Source organism: Lineus longissimus, chromosome 5 (assembly GCF_910592395.1).
Source record: "Lineus longissimus chromosome 5, tnLinLong1.2, whole genome shotgun sequence".
Lineage (NCBI taxonomy): Eukaryota > Metazoa > Nemertea > Pilidiophora > Heteronemertea > Lineidae > Lineus > Lineus longissimus.
This window is the reverse complement of record NC_088312.1, coordinates 11949043-11966151: the sequence shown is the minus strand read 5'-3', so window position 1 is coordinate 11966151 and position 17109 is coordinate 11949043. Positions and strand designations below refer to the sequence as shown.

The 17109-nt window shown below is 48.4% G+C and overlaps 1 protein-coding gene across 1 annotated transcript in view; it reads right to left on the bottom strand.

Moving 5' to 3' along the window:
* The window catches only part of LOC135487831 (uncharacterized), a 117513-nt gene that overhangs the window by 8697 nt on the left and 91707 nt on the right, over positions 1-17109 (bottom strand). The window contains exons 6-7 of the mRNA XM_064771926.1: positions 15208-15329; positions 8260-8328 (exon numbers count right to left, since the gene is read on the bottom strand). Of these exons, the coding sequence (XP_064627996.1) occupies positions 8260-8328; positions 15208-15329 (191 nt within the window). The remainder of the gene's footprint in view (positions 1-8259; positions 8329-15207; positions 15330-17109) is intronic.

Below are 17109 nucleotides of genomic sequence, written 5' to 3'. Positions count from 1 at the left end.
GGTCATTGCAACAAAGATCTTCTGTTTGACAGGGAGAATAAGCCGACCAACGTTTTCAGTTGTTTCTTGTTGTTCTGGTGAGTTAAGCTAGTTCTCCTAAATAATTTAATAAACAAATGTCAATAAAGAAGAATTAAATCCCAAGTTGTGAAAATTCCCCTGATATCTGCTGAGTCATGGAAAATTAGACCCATCTCAAAAGATCCGCACCATAAATGACAGAAAGTATAAGTCAGGAAAGTACTGTTAGTAAGACATAAAAAGATCAAACTATAGGAGAAAGAAACAAATTTGATTATGATGAAATTTGCTCGCAGGCCAAAGAAGTCATCAACTCATGCAGACATTGAAATAGAAGTTTAAGGCGGTGAGGAGGAATTTAAAGAAATAGGAGCTACATGCTGTTAGATCGGCATTGTCAAGATTCTAAGACAACTCATGGTTGAGAAATTCTCTGAGGGGTTAGTTCTAATGCTAGAAGGACCGAGGATATTTTCTGTCAGCAACTTTTTTCAAATTCTTAGCTGGTATTGTTACACGGTTGTGCATTTATACTACTAAAGTGTTAAGGGTTGACCATAGGTACCATTGACATCCTTAAACTCTTTCAAAACGATGTGAATGCCAATTTCAAAGGTGGTAGTCTGTTGTTTGTTTCTAGAGAACAACCTCCAAGGTTTCAATGGTCATTCACGTCAATTTGAAAGAGGACTAATTGCTTAGGATTTCTGTTCTTGCAAAAATGGTGGTACCTATGGTCAGGTCTTAATCATCATATGAAGAAGGTTTCTTCAATTTGCCCTGAAAAAAATTCCGAAGTTCAGTAGACGTCATTGCTCAAGCTGTGAAATGAAGTCAAATGCGTTATTTTCATTGATTTTCAAAGTTTCTAATATGACACTTTTAAATATCCTCAGTACTTTACTTATTGAAGAGTTTCATTCAAAACAAGATATATCCACATCCATCACTTCAAAGTTTGATATCTGAAAATGCATTGGAACATTTTTGGTATTTTTAATCATAAAAGTTTTACTGTTGGCCCAAATGCTCTGAAATTTGGAGGACGTATCAGTCATGAGAAATGCCACGGTGTGGTTAACTGCAAAAAAATTAAATCTTAAAGGGACAACATGGGCATGGGTTTTACCTTGCCAGGAGGTTAGTACCCCTCCTTGACACCATGCGCCGCCACTGGTAGTATCACAGTAATGACTTTCGCCAGAGTTGCGAGGCAGTGTTGGACATCAGGCATGCGCCTTTCAGGCAGGCCTAAGGTGACACCCCGTACTGGTGGAATGTTTTCCCATTTCCTGTGGAAATGTGATTTTATTAGTTCATACCTACCCAGGTCAGACTTTTGCATATGTACTCATATCGGATCTACCCGAGGAATTATTTAACTAATTACATTAGAAAATAACCAGCCAGTTCACAAGGCTACGTCCAGGCGGCGCCCCTGTACAGCCCATCAACCGTGCAAGCCGCCATATTGCCAGTACTTTTTACTCAAGCAACTCAAGTAAGTCCCGTTGCTGTGGGGACGGACGGGTGGGCAGTCTGACCTGGGTAGGTATGAACTAATAAAATCACATTTCCACAGGAAATGGGAATTTTATGTCGTTCATACTCTACCCAGGTCAGACTTTTGCATCGAATACCAACAACCTAAGGAAGGTGGGTAAACGTGACTTACCATGTAGCGACGTGAACTGTCTCCAAGCCGCATAGCAGAACCCAACGGGTGAGACCGGGATAACCAGACCAAAGAGAAATGGGGATGCTCATGGCTCAACGGTCAGGCCACCATATAAAAGAATAATGGAAAGGCCCTAAGGTTATCAACTACCCCCTAGAGTAAGGTAGCACATCGCATGGTACTTGCTCAGCACACACCTCGCCAAAAGAATGTGTGGACTTAAGAGGGTAACCACCCTCTGCGTGCGGGGACAACCCACAAAGTCTAGGCGGCTCAACCTAAGACATCCGGACGGGGCACATGCACAGGGGAACCACGTCCCGGCATGAATGTCCGCACCTCCCCCCCATCTTTAGAGGGAAGGACGGAGAATCCGGAGTGAGGAGTCCGGCGGGTAGGCTAGGCAGGGAGAACCTAGACTACGTGCTGAGCAGCGACGATTGGACCGAGAGACAGCATACCGTCAGTCATCACGGAACAATCGCGCATATAATGTTGGGAGAAAGTGGAGTGAGAACTCCACGTCGCCGCCTCCAAGACCTCGTTCAAGGCGACTCCCCTATATTCGGCCCATGAAGTCGAGATGGCACGAATCTCGTGGGCCGTCACGGAACCCAGGCGGCGAAGCTCCGGAGACTGAAGAGTCATGGAGTAGGCCTGCCGGATGGTGGCCACCAACCATCTGGCGACCGTGGCGGGCGCAATCTCCCGTGTGAATCCCTCGCGATAAGACAGAAAAAGACGCTTTCTGCCGAGACGGACGGCAGGGTCTTTGGTCTTATCGACATAGAACCTCAAGGCCCGGACGGGGCAGAGAGTTCTATCCGGGAGGTCTCGAGAGACCACCCTGGAAAGGGATGGAATAAGAACCGGGCGCCTGGAGGTGGAAGGCGCCTGGTTCTTCGCAATAAAGCCTGGGACAAATTCTAGGACCGCGCCCCTCTCATTGAAAGCTAGCTTGTCAAAAGCTAGGGCATGGAGCTCGGACCGTCTCTGGGCCGTAGCTAAGGCCACCAAGAAGACGGTCTTAAAGGTAAGATGCTTCCTATCTGCTAGGTGCAAGGGCTCGAATGGAAATCTCATAAGAGCCCGTAACACCACCGAGAGATCCCACTTGGGGACGCAATGTAAGGAGCGGGGACGCTCCAGAGACATGTTGCGAAGCAACGATGACAAGGCGTCGTCCCAAGCCGGTTGCCAGGAGCCTGTCAGTCTAAGGGTGACGGCAATGGCAGAGCGATAGCCCTTAACCCCCTGGACCGAAAACTTCCGAACCGTAAACAAAAAGTTTAGGAAATCGAGGAAGTTGGGAAGAGTGGGAGCGATCGGAGAAACTCCGTGCTCTCCGCACCAGTCTCGAAAGACGAGCCACTTACTGTCGTATGATGTAAGGGTAGACTGTCTCTGAGGCTGAGCGACTTTTCGGATAACGTCCTCCGAAAAGCCTCTCTCTCGGAGGAAATGCCCGATAGTCTCCAGGCGTGAAGCCTGTAGAAAGAAGGGTCCTGATGGTAGACCCGGCCTATCGGGTGATATAGCAGGCGGTCCCACTCCGGCAATCTGCGGGGGTGGTCCGTCAGGAGCTCCAGCAACACCGGGAACCAAGCTTGGTTCGGCCAACAAGGGGCGATCAGGCAAAGCCTGACGCGCGATGAGGCCACTTTGTTCAGAACCGGCAGCAACAGAGGGGTTGGCGGGAATGCATAAGCATTGAGGCCGTCCCAGGAGGCCGACAGGCTGTCTACTCCCAAGGCCTCGTCGTCCGGGAGAGGGGAGTAATACAGGGTGAATCTCTTGTTGAGGCGAGTGGCGAAAAGGTCCACAATCGGCGCGTCCCACATCCCGGCCAGCCGGGACACAATCTCCTGATGGAGGGTCCACTCGGTCTGGACTAAGCGATCGGCTCTGGAGAGAGCATCCGCCAGGATGTTCCTCTTGCCGGGGATGTGACGGGGGAAGAGCTGGATGTCCAGCCGACGACAAAATTGTAGGAGGTCCCATGTCAGACGACACAGAGTGTCGGACCTCGTTCCCCCTTGTCTCCGAATATAGGCGACGACAGTCGAGTTGTCGGAGAACAGAGATACCCTGTGACCCCGTAACCGGGACGAAAAGGCCTTCACGGCTAGGATGACAGCCTGCATTTCGAGAATATTGATCGAAAGGCGAGACTCCTCCCCTGACCACGTGCCCTTGGTGGTCAGGTCGCCCTCGTTCAGGTGAGCCCCCCATCCGAAGAGGGAGGCGTCCGTGAAGAGGGACATCTGGGGGGGTAACGGACGGAGCTGCACCCCGCGGAGGAGCTCCGTCCCCGTCCCCCAGAACCTCCAAACGTCCTCCAGTAGCATGGAAGGGAGTGCTACTGCTCGATCGAGTGGGTCCGAGAAGGGGCGCCAACTCGAGAGTAGGAGGAGCTGGAGGGGGCGCATATACAGGCGACCGAGAGGAACCTGGTCCGCCGCCGAATTGAGCAGGCCCAGCAGGGACAGGAACTGTCTGGCTGTGGCGCTGTCTCGACGACGGAAAGCCCGAATCAGAGACCGGATCTTGGTGACCCGGTCCTGAGGTGGGGACATGAGGCCCTCTCTGGTACGGAAACGTACTCCCACGAAGACAAAATCCTGAGACGGGTCTAGCTCGGATTTTTCTAAGTTTGTTATCCACCCGGCCTGGGTCGCCGTCTTGAGCAAGAACCGAGTCTGCTTGAGAAGACGGGGACGGGATTGGCAACGCAGCAGCCAGTCGTCTAAGTAGCAATGGAGCTTGAAGCCCAAGGCGTGAAACGGGGCGGCGAACGCCCTGACGACGGTTGTGAAAATAAGCGGAGCGGAAGCCAGGCCGAAAGGCAAGGCCTGAAACTGATAAATTTTGCCTTCGAAGTAAAAGCGAAGGAAATGTTGAAAGTCTGGATGGACTGGGATGTGAAAATACGCATCCTGCAAGTCCATGGAGACGGCCCAATCGTCGGGCTGCACCGCTGTTGCCACTGACCTTGTTGTTTCCATCCTGAAACTGGGTACCCTGAGGAACCGGTTCAGGCTGGACAGGTCTATGACCAATCTCCATTTTCCCGACTTCTTCGGAACCAAGAAGATGTGGCTGTAAAAGCCCGGGGAGGAGTGGTCTTCCACCACCGTGACAGCCTCCTTCTGGAGGAGGGAGTTGACCTCGGACCGAAGGGCTTCGGCCCTGGCCGGGTCCACGGGGGGTAATACCGGGTGGGGAGTCGATGTCGTTGGGGGAGGATGGGCAAAATCGAGGCGAACCCCGTGCCGGAGCATGTCCGGGACTGGGGAGCCTTTTTGACACCATCCGACCCAAAAGGCTGCGAAATGGCGCAGTCGGCCCCCAACGACAGAGTCCGAGGGAGTGTCGCCTATTAGCGCCCGAGGAGAAGGTGACAAGTCACCGACGCCTGCCCCCGCGACCCTTCCGCTGTTGTGGCCGGAAGGGGCGCTTGGGCTGCCCGCCACCTCCGCCCTGACCTGAGGAGCGGTGGCGCTTATTGGGGGGGCGGGCTGGAGCCGCAGCTTCTGTCTGCCCTCGGGGACGAAAAGACCCGGAGGAGCCCTGCGAGGCCGAGGGCCCACGAGAGGCCGACGCACCCCGGGGGCGTCTAAACTCCGGCTGACGTCCCCGGCCCGCGGACCATGAAGAGGAACGCGGGCGGGGGGCCTGTCTGGGGGGAGCAGGGTCCCCCTCACGACTCTTATCCGACTCGCGCTGAGCCCCTAAGGTATCAGGCAGCGAATCGTGGAATAAGAAGGGACCGCCCAAAGGGGCGGTCCGCAAGGCCCCGCGCAGAAACTGGGCGCGGACCACACTCAGCCCCTCGATGAGGAGGTCCCGGCGCTTCAGCACCGCGTTGGCTGCTTGTTTGGCAGCTAAGTCACTGGCATGTTGCAGTGACTGCTGTAAGGACATAGCCAGGATGCGTTGCTCATCCGTGGCGTCCGCAGCCAACGACCTGGACAGGGCACAGAGCGTCAAGTCGGCGTACGATAACACCGACTGCGTCTCCTTGGCCAGGGCCTCATCGTTCTTGGCATCCCTCATAGGAGCAGACGTGAGGACTTTCGGAACGACCAACCCGGCGAGCTGCACATCATCCCTCAAGGGGAGGAGTGAGACCGGGTCAGTCCCCGACGGCGATACTCTATAGTATTCTGGCCTATACGAAGGACTGTGAGGGGAAGTGGCCGTGAAGCGCTTCCCCGCCTTCGTCCAGGCTCCCGGTCCAGTCGACGGCAAAGTCGAGACCAGGGAGCGCTGGTGGCCCCCGCAGGACGGCGCCGTGTCCCTAAGCGTTGAATCGAGCCAATGAGAGGCTCTGATCAAGGCAGGGGAGGGGGGCAACTCATCGAGTGCCCGGTCCGGCACGGCAGCCAAGTCCGGCTCGTCGGCATCCCCGAAAAGATCGAAGGGAGCACGGCCGAGCGCGGGGTTGACCGGCGGGAGAGGACAATGCTCGGTCGGCACGAACTGCCGGACGAGCGCGCGAAGATCGCGCATCCCAGCCACAATGGTGGGGTCCTCTGTTCCAGAGGGGCAGTCAGCCTGAGGGGCCTGCCCGATGGAAGATTGCGACTCATCGAATTGATAGTCGACCTCCATGGGGACTTGGGGCAGCTCAAAGGCCACTGGTCTCCCGGCCTGCTGCTGAGGGGCCCTATCTGAGAGATTTTTGGTCTCCAGATGGGCAGCCAAACTCTGCAGGACCTGACGCTGCTGGGCCGTAAGGCCCGGTGCGATAGGCCGGGGATCCTGTCTGGACATACCTGGGGCAGGCAGGGATGGCGGGGGGCTACTCACCACAAAGGGGGTGGAGCTCAGACCCGCAGAGCCAGACAGGGAGGGACGGGGTCGCACCGGCGAAATCGTGGGGCGAACCCTCCCGACGTCCGGACAGACCCTAGGGTCTCTAGAACGGACGTAATGCCCCATTGTCGCACCCCTACCCCAGGGGGGTAGGTCACCTCCGTGCGAGACAAGAGGGGGCGGCAGAACAGGGGGGGTGACGCCCGAGTCTGCAGTAACCCACGGGGAGGCGGTCGACGTCCTCAGAAGGGGACGGAAATTGGGGTGAGCCGCCTGCCAGGCCTCATAACCCGATGGGATACGCCCCGTCGCCTCAGAGCGGTCAGATGTGACGGTGTGATCTGACGAGACAGTCACAACCGAAGACACTGCCGGAGGCACATCCAACCCGGAGGAGGACGGGGGACGACCCAATGCCGCAGCAGGGGGGTCCCGACGGGGGAGGGCGGAGGAAACCCGGCCAGGTGGGGGCTTAGACGTGACTAAGGACTCCACGGCCGGTAGCCGGAGGAGTTCCTGAATCAGGAGGTCTGCCTCCAGCGGGGTATGCTCCACGCCCAGGGGATCGGGACGCAAAGCGTCCAGAGTCCCGCTCACTTCGACCCCCTGTGAAAGGGGGGAGGAGCCAATCTCCCTAGGGGGCGCCCCGATGAGGGGGTCACCGGCGCTCAACCTAGGAGAGAACCCGGGGGGCACACCTCCGAATGGAGGGTGCCCGGCCCGAGCCCCGGAGTCGGGCGCCGAAACGGCGCCAGAGCTCCGGGGGCCTCGCCCCCGCTGAGAAGAAACAGCGGAGGGGGACTTAGAAGAGGCCGCACCAGACTTTCTGGGGCCTCTCCGGGTCGGCTTCTGCTTCTTCGACGGCCGAGGGGCCGGAGAAGCAGAAGGCAGCGTCCCGGCAGCGGACGAAACCGCAGTCGCCGAGTCCGACGGGGCGGACTGGCGAGCCGGGGACGAACCGGGACGGGGACTAATAATCCCCGATACACCGGCACCCGGGCACCTGAATACCCAGAAGGGTAACAGGCCCAATAAGAGGGCTGGAAAGCCCAATAAGGACAAGAAGGACGCTAACAAGAGCGGCAGAGCCAGCATCTTGAGAGGCCACACAAAGAAAGTGAACGATAAGAAAAACTTGGATTTATTTGGTCACGTGACCGGAGCCTGGAGCGAGAAAAATTTTTGGGAGAACGGCGAAGAAAAAGCGTTCTAAGTGACGAATTCAGAGAAAGATGGGTAAAGGAATGGTCTCACCCGCTTCCTGAAATCGGCAGCTCCAAAACGGACGTCCGGGGGAGGATCCTTCTCAATACTGTCGCGGGGGAATCAACGCAAACAGCAGCAGAAACTCGGTGCTTGTGATACAAGGCGCCGAGGAAAAAGTACTGGCAATATGGCGGCTTGCACGGTTGATGGGCTGTACAGGGGCGCCGCCTGGACGTAGCCTTGTGAACTGGCTGGTTATTTTCTAATGTAATTAGTTAAATAATTCCTCGGGTAGATCCGATATGAGTACATATGCAAAAGTCTGACCTGGGTAGAGTATGAACGACATAAAATTTTGCAGTACGCTATCCTCCTTGGAGAAGTAACGGTCCAGCTGGAGGCCATTTTCGTACGAAAACCCAACATATCTCACGCCAAAGTTGTCCCTTTAAGATGGTGCATATCGCTTCTTGCAATGAAACTCTTCAATTGAACTTAAATGCCTAACGCATGCAGTGTGAGTGTAGATATCGCACCTTGGGAGGGCTGAGCCGCAGTGAAGTAGATGACGTAGCTTTTCGTGCCGAGACTCGGTGAGCATAAGTCTAGATGCAATGATATCGGAGAGATGGGGAAAGAGGATATATTAGCATGTTATGTCAAAACTCGGGCAGGGTAGATTGGTTTCACGCATATCTTGCTGGAAGGATGATAATGCTACACATACAGTCCAAATCACAAATGACATCCAGTAAATCGTGTCTCTGACGCGCTACCTAGCGCGTTGGTCGCGTGTAGGCCAAGTGTAATATACGCAAAACATAGAGAGATAGCCGCATGCATCACTGGTGCGTCATTGGAGCGCAACTCACGGGTTACTGACGCAAAGCAGGACGGATGTCATATGTGTTTTGGACTGTGTACACATTCCACATTACCTGAAAACTGTGGAATGACATAAAAGATACTGAGTTTAGAGCTGACCATCAACTAGCACATTATTAGCTCTATAAACTTTTATTGCGTGATTTTTTATATGTAAGTAGGAGAAAACCAGAGACCTCAGAGGCAAACAACGCTGTCAAGGAGTCACCCTCTCTATCACATTAGGGTATCGTGACTGACTGGTTATCGAACCCGGGACCTCAGGGGTGACAGGCACTGCGCAACTCAACCTTGGAATGACACTACGTCTGTGTCTCTTTCATGCAAGATGAAGCGAAACTAGTGCCGATTGGTCAAGAGTAGAATTGTATTATGCGCTTGTAGCAGTCTTTTCTCCATCAATCAGAACGCACCGAGCTGTGCGCCATCCCATAATAGCAGGCAATACTGACCGTCTCATTAGTTGCGCTGCCACCTAGTAAATCCCCGTGTTTTTTGCGCTTCCACCTTTGAATTGCGGTGCTTAAATATTAAAGCTCAATGGGGCTATTTTAAACACGGGTTTGACACGGGTTTTCTAATAGGTGGAAGCACAAGAAACACGGCAATCTGTAGTTCCTTAGCACGGCGACAGATGGCGCGTTCGATTTCTGTAATTGCTGTCCCTACGGCGCATGCGTGATACACACTTTCTAACCTCCAACATTTAAAAAACACAGGAGAGTCACTAAGTGCAGCGGCACCTGTCGCCGGATTGACTAACAATATTTTACGCTGATTTTATAGGTGGAATCCCTCACTGGGTTTTTCTTACACACAGTGAAGAGACGGGTGTCGAAAAAACTGGGGATATTAGATAGGTGGAACTAAGACTTTTATCATCCTTCTTGTGACCCAATCTATTTGGAGGCATGCTTTAGGTTATAAAACTTGGTAGGAAATTAATCCGACTACAAAACAGCAAAATCCATTCCCTTGTCAAAATGCGTGCAAAATTATGGTATGTAATAAACTCCAGTTTATGAACATGAAATAATTAATGAATACAGCACTGCAGTCAAAAGTACATCCTTTGCGCACATAATCCTCATGTGTGGTAGATTACTTTTGACTATGGCTGTCCCACAACTGACAGGATCTGGGAACTTTTCAATGAGGGTGTGGGAGGGGAAAGACTGAAAAGAGAACCGAGTTTTAAATTCTTTTGAACCTTCTATCCATGTCTATTTGAACTTTCTGCCACTAATTCAGACTATGTCAGGTAAAAACCTGTATACAATAGAACCTCCCTATTTAAGGACACCCTCGGGACTGACAAGTGCTGTCCTTAATAGAGAGGTGTCCTGATTAGAGAGGTCAAATTGATTGGAAAGAACCAATTAGAGACAAAAACTAGTGTCCTTAATAGAGAGGTGTCCGCTAAGGGAGGTTCCACTGTACTTGTACATGCATACATTTTTCTACAACTGTGGAAACAGAATAAAGAAATACTTTAAATTTTCCCCAGGCAATTTTTGAATAACCTAGATTGAAAGCAGTGATGTCGAATCACGCACAGTCAATCACCAACACTACCAACCTAATATCATAGTTGATAATTGCCGATCACAATGATGGAGGTTCCATCTGATCTGCTTGATGACAGCCAATCAAAAATCATTATCTACAAACCTCGGGAGGGAGATTTCGCGTAGATCGAATGATCGGGCGTGATTACCATCATACGGTCGCAGCCAGGTGTGTCAGTGCAACATCCGTGCAATCGGTGTCAGACGGCGTAGTCGCACAGGATTTATAATGTGAGTCATATCTTGAGACCTGATAGCACTGAAGGATTTCAAAGGGACACCCCCTCCCTGTCATAGTCCAAATTCAAGAATATCAATCGAAACCTACGAAAGAAATTAGTCACAAAGCTTCAGCCTTGATACTAAATCCTCAAACGGAAGTTTAAAGGTTCAGAGTTTGAAGGCCAATGTTAATTTCCGTCGCAGCTGACGTTTTGCTTTGACTGATCGCTTTCAGGTTGGTTCAGGGCTATCAGGGAATTTGTCAAGCTCAGGAGTGTAGTGCGGGCATCTTCTTGCAGTGAATTTTAATGCTGATCCTCAGACCAAAACAAGTGCAAAACAGCTAAAATTTGCTTTGCTGTTGGAGACCATTGAAACAATCAAGTTCAACTTCTCCAGGACAAGGATGACATTGCTGATCCTGGATGCAAATTCTTTGAATAAAATCACAGCGAAACTGATTTTGTGACATTTGTGGCCTTTTGGTCGGAGTTCTCCAATCTCTGATCCAATGTCCTCATAGAAGAACTGAGGACACTTCCATGGCTGATTGTTGTAAATTAATCAGTTATATCATAAACTTTGCACAACTAAGGGTTTCTGACTGTTCTGGCTATAGCTCAGATAAGGCTTAGGATTCTTGTATCCAACACTCACCAGTAATCAAATCTGATGGACTATTGCAGCAAGTGAATGACGATAGATGTAAAAATCGTATCAATATTGATCACGATTCCTTTTCTGTGAATGATCTTCGGTCCTTCCAACTGGATTAACCAATTATCTGATTCCAATAATCCAAACAAGGCTTGTCATGTTCATGATAAACATTTCTGTCGATAGGCCATTCCACGCGACACCAACCCAAACAATTTTTATCTTACTGACTATTGCACTATGGCGAAGCATATCAAAATCAATCACAATTTATTTCAGGATTGAATGAACTTTGTGAGTTAAGACATCTCCTCCTAAATATTGAGCCGAGAGCTGAACGTCAACTGGGACATTGATAGCTCTATAAACAATATTGGACGATTATAGTGTAAGTGGGAGGAAACCGGAGACCCCGGAGGAAACCTACACTGTCGAAGAGAGTTGCCCTCTCTATCACATGAGTGTACAGGGACCGACCGGTAATCAAACCCGGGACTTCAGAGGTGACGGGGGGGGGATGTTTCCACTGCACCGCTCCTAATGTTTACGATAATCTTCTGCTTGATTGAGCGTCGCAAACTCTACCAATGCAACCTATACCGATCAATCATTCGAACCTGTTTCTGTCTGTTTTAGCTCAACCAACCAATCATGAGAAATTGACATATCATGAATCCTGAGTACAGTAACACCTCCCTTACCGGACACCTCTCTATTAAGGACAATCTCTCTATTAAAGACAACCTCTCTATTAAGGACACTAGGTTTGGTCCCAAATTGGTTGTTTTCATTCAATTTGACCTCCCTAATCAGTACACCTCTCTATTAAGGACAGCACTTGTCAGTCCCGAGGGTGTCCTTAATAGAGAGGTTCTACTGTCTTCTCCAATGGTGCAGTCCACAAAATACAGCATGGAAGCCGTACATTAAGATGACCTGCACTTTGGAGCATTCCAAAGGCGATTCAAATTTTTGGAACGAGTATTCTCCAATGATGCAGTGGACCAAACAACACAGAATTCGTACTTGAAAAAACAAACCCTAACACTGGAGAGTTGTCAAGAAATGCTATCTCAAATTTTGGGTACTCTCCAATGACATGTTACAGCAAATGTACACATTTTGTTCTAAAACAGACGGGATAAGCCAAAGCTATTTATGTTTTTACTGATTGAGACCAGAGGGATGCATAACAGATCTGTGAAGCAGCCAGATCCATCCATATCTGGTCCAATTACAGGATAAGATCAGAATCAAAATATCTCATCAGATGCTGCGTTCTCATCCAAAGTAGCTGCTGTATATACCATCACCAATCGTTAATAACGCTATCAATATTTTCATCAGTATGCATGGAGACCTTAGTTACAGTTAGGATTTCTTTACAGAAACTAAACCAGGCAATGTATTCAAGTACAGTAGAACCTCTCTATTAAGGACATGCTAGGGTCTGACAAGTACTGTCCTTAATAGAGAGGTGTCCTGATTAGAGAGGTCAAATTGAATGGAAACAGCCAATTTGGGACCAAAACTAGTGTCCTTGATCATGTTGATAGAGAGGGTGGCTTAATAGAGAGGTGTCCGCAAAGGGAGGTTGGACTGTAATCGAGTAATCCCAGATAGTTTTTTACTAAAATGACCATGATGACTATGACGGACCAGTAAGCTTTCCTCTGGTTTTTCTGAGAGAACATCGCAATGGGAGGCACAATGGCACTGAGTGGAAGTGCTTTTGACCTGTGATCGGAAGATCATAGGTTCAAGACTCGGCCAGTGCATGTAAGCTTGAATGTTAGCCAACCAAGGAACAAATCTGGTAACGACCAAAATGTCTTTGATCAAGATGATGATGGAGCTGTCCTACAACCAAGCAACACTCCGAGACATAACTGCGCAGAAAAAGATTGTATTTGTACAGATGCAAATTGGATAGACATCATCGATCTCGCAAAAACCCCATCTCCGTCTAAACCATGTTTGAGTGCCTCGGACAAAACAGCCATGTGATCACTTATCCGGTCTTTGGGAAGGCTCAATCATCCGAGATGATCTTGTCAAATACCAGTAGGTGACGAGATAAAGGGAGGCTGGATGGGTTCTTGCGGTCTTAGGACAAGGACAAGCGTGTTCAAATAGACCCAGTGGTTGAAAAATATGGAGAAAACTGCTGGAGATCTACGAGGCAAAATGGCCAGGTCTTATGGGTTGACCACAGCCACCACCATTTGTGACCCGTCACAGCAAAACCAGGTGCATGTCGCACAGAAGATGAAAAGACTGAACTGCCCCAGATGATATATGGTCCGCATATTCAAACAACCAGGTTTTGCAAGTATAGTCTGAATTAGTGGCAACATAGTTTGCTATTCTTAAGAAAGTGTTTAGGAAATGAAACCTTGTCTGAACCAGTGGCAAAAGCAAATATCAGGAATTATATAGGTGCATTTATATTTGATGGTTTGCTGATAATGAATTGTAAAGTGTTAAATGTGTTAAAGAGGTTGCATTTGTTAGGGGCTGGACTATGAAGGCTTTGATCCAAATCGTTGTGGGAGAGGTTCAGAATTTGATCTGCGTACAAGAATGAGGTGATTTTTTATCTGGTTGACGTCATCAGGTCAAGTTGTTTCGTAGTATTGGTTCTAGGCATAGACATTGAAGACACAGGGTTTCATAGCATTTCTGACAAGTGGCAACAGGATATCCATCTTCAAAATGACACCTTGTTGTCAGCTCAAAACCAGAATCTCTTTATTTTCTATTTCATGCAGTAGAGGAATTGCCATTCAAGCGGCAGGCTCAACGATAGCGCCATACAGGGAGGAAATATCACACTTGCAGGACGACTCAAGTTCCTCAACAACACAATAGAGGATCATAACAAGATGCTTGAAACCAAACCGGTACGTGTGATTTCAACTACAACTAGAAATTTGAAATTTGCTTGTCAGCAAATTTGATAGCCACCACGGGCCCACACAGTACACGTATGGAGGAGTGAAGTCTATTCCGTTTCGCGGATGATCTATTTCCGGACAAACACGCTCGCGCTTTCTCAAAATCACACGCTCAGTAACATTTAAACTGCACCCTAACCTTTTCAGATGGGCAGGGTGGATCATCGATAAGCATTTAAGGCTATTCCTTTCTTTTATTCCTTCATTCAACCATGTCAACTGTCGTTCTTTGCTCAAAATACTCGACAGCTCGCCACTTCGGCAAAGAGATACCGCCGCCATGATGCATGAGGATATGACGTCACCATTACGGGGCGGAGCTTATGCTAATATACATGTGATTGACAGAATCGTGCCGGAGATTTGAAAGCAAATCAGAAAATCGGCGCATAAAAACGCTTCAAAGTCATCAAAATTATTCGAATTTCGAAAAAATCTTTGCCAGGTGCACTAGATCGAGTTTAGTTTGATGGGACAGGGGTGACAGTTTTTCAGTTGAAATAACAGTTTTGCTGGACTACCTCCATAATATAACCTGGGAAGAATGCAGAAGCCTAGTACCTTCTCCTAGTAATCTCAATATAGACCCCACATTTGTTGTATGTGGGGTCTATAATAATTTCAACTGTTTTGAAAGTGCGATATTTTGGCACAGTGTGGCGCTACGGTTAAGCCTAGCACGAGGATAGGCAGGTGGTATATCTTAAACTATCTAGGGTTTGTTAAAGGGGTTAAAAATTGAGCAATCTGTAATAATCCCTGAAATGTGAATGCAAGTGTACGTGATCAGTGAACACAACGAAAAAATCCCAACTCATTAACATAATTTTGACCTCTTATTGTAGATGTCGGGTATCAATCCGTTGACTGAAAATAAAAGTACCTGGATCCCAGGAACCCAAACAGTGTCTAACCAAGGAGGGGAGGGGGGCAGTGGTCTTGATTTTCTGTCCACTCCTCTTTTTTCCCTTCCAGAAAAATTTATATTACCAGCAATATTTGCCTCTTCATATTCTTTGGCACAGTCTGAAGAGTAAAAGGCCTATAGGATTCTAAGCCATCATAAGCTCACTCAAATGGTCCAAACTGTTAACATTTCCCTGTAATCCAGGCCTTTATTTTCAACCTACAAACTGTTCCGTCCAAGTATGCATTCAAATAGTTTCGAAGAGGAAAACAAGCTAGCATTACTGACCTCACAACAATCCACGAATCGCCTCGCATCTAACGCCGTGGTGAAATTCAGACCCCATTCACAGTTATTCTCCACGTCCTTCCAGTGAACAAAACATTCGGAAGACTGTGTAATCCTCGTTCCTGGAAAGAGACAAAAATATGAAACGTCAAATTGCAATTTGGAAAGTGAAGAAATAGAGCCAATGAATATCTGTGTAGGGAAATGGGGCATTCTGCTGGCTGTCACAGCTGAAAGAGGATGCCAGGTTCATGATTTGCCAAGTTGGAGCAATTAAGTTGGTCCCACAGCCTCCTCCATCATATTCCCACTACTGGCCTGGTTTAAATCTACAGCAATCATGGTAATGAAATGGAGAGAACATATGGCCCAGTTGAGTCAGGTGGCTTGACCAAGAATTTGTGTTGACAACAGCGAAAATATTCATTCTATAAGTTAATTTTTTAAGTCTTTTGCCCAGTATCACGACGACCTAGAAAATATTGAGATTGTATTCTGTAAACATCTCAACTTGGTGAGGAAAACAGCAAAAGATGTGAAAGGATTTAGGATGACCTGTCACAGCAAAACCTGGCGTATGATGCTCTAAGCTTGGCAGGTCGAGACAGACTGGCTGTTCATTTCACTATAGTCTGCCTTTTGTGAAATCCGAGTACACGAATTTCTTCCGTTTTCTCCTGTGCGGCACTGATGGGGCTGGTTTTCCTGCGACTGTGAATTGTCCTGCGAATTGTCATCAGAGAACATGATACGTACTACTGGGTAAGTTGGAATAGTCTTCTTCAAAAATCTGCCTAAAATTGCAAGTTTTCTCTGGTCGACCATTAAGAAAACAAACCGTGTCGGCATTAAAACGGTTTTTGATTTTGCTAATATTGAATAGTTTTGCTACATCCTTTGCTTATTTTCATACTGTGTCTTCAAAATAACACTACATTCGTGGGTCAATACATTAACCATACAAAGCTAAATCAAGATTGATGACATCTTCGTAAAAAGGTCGAATACCCATGTGGAAACCCGCGTCGTTTATCATAAATATTGGTCGAAAATAAGGCTATTAAGCATGTCTAGGGATTATCGATGGTAGCCAGAAAGCACTGCCCGCATTTCCTGTGTTGGCTGTGATTGGAAGAAAGAACACACTGCCATCTCCAAACTTAAAACTACAAGGGCTGCATCGCTACGCCGATGTGACTAGGTTCAATGGGTACCATTAGGTCTGAAGAGTTGACTTAGACAAGAGCAAAATATTGCCGTCCTGTAGATCAACCATCTTTGCCAATAAACCTTGTCCACAGACTGCGACATTGCAGTGACTGTTTAAAGCAAGAGGTAAATGCTACACTCTTTTTGATGTTCATCTCTGAACCCTTACAAAGATCATGGAGTGAGGATCAAAGAGCCACTTGACCAAAGGGAATTTTGCTGGCTAGTGTCTGATGATATACCAATCTCTGATTACCCTGGCTTCAGCAGATTCTGAAGTAACCTTTCCCTTTTAGTGTCAAGTATTTCTGAGACTAGACACATGCATATTCTTGCAACATAAACATTGAAAGTGATAAACACAAATATGATTAATAAATATTCCGCCAAATCCTAATGGATATCCGCAAGATGAATCAAGCAATTCATAATATATGATACAAACGAAATAATCTCCCAAATATCTGCGCGCCAACTCCACAAAGGCCAAATGGCCACACAACCCAAAATGAGCAAATAGGAAACTAAGCCACCTCAATGGTTTCCAATACGAGATACAAATTTAATTTCGCAGCCATTGTCTGGATATTCTGAACTGTAAGTTAGTTTAGAGATCGGCATTGCTTGTCGATTCATGGCTGGGTTCTCCTGGGGCCAATATTCATAAAGGTACTTTAAAGGTAAAAGCAAGCT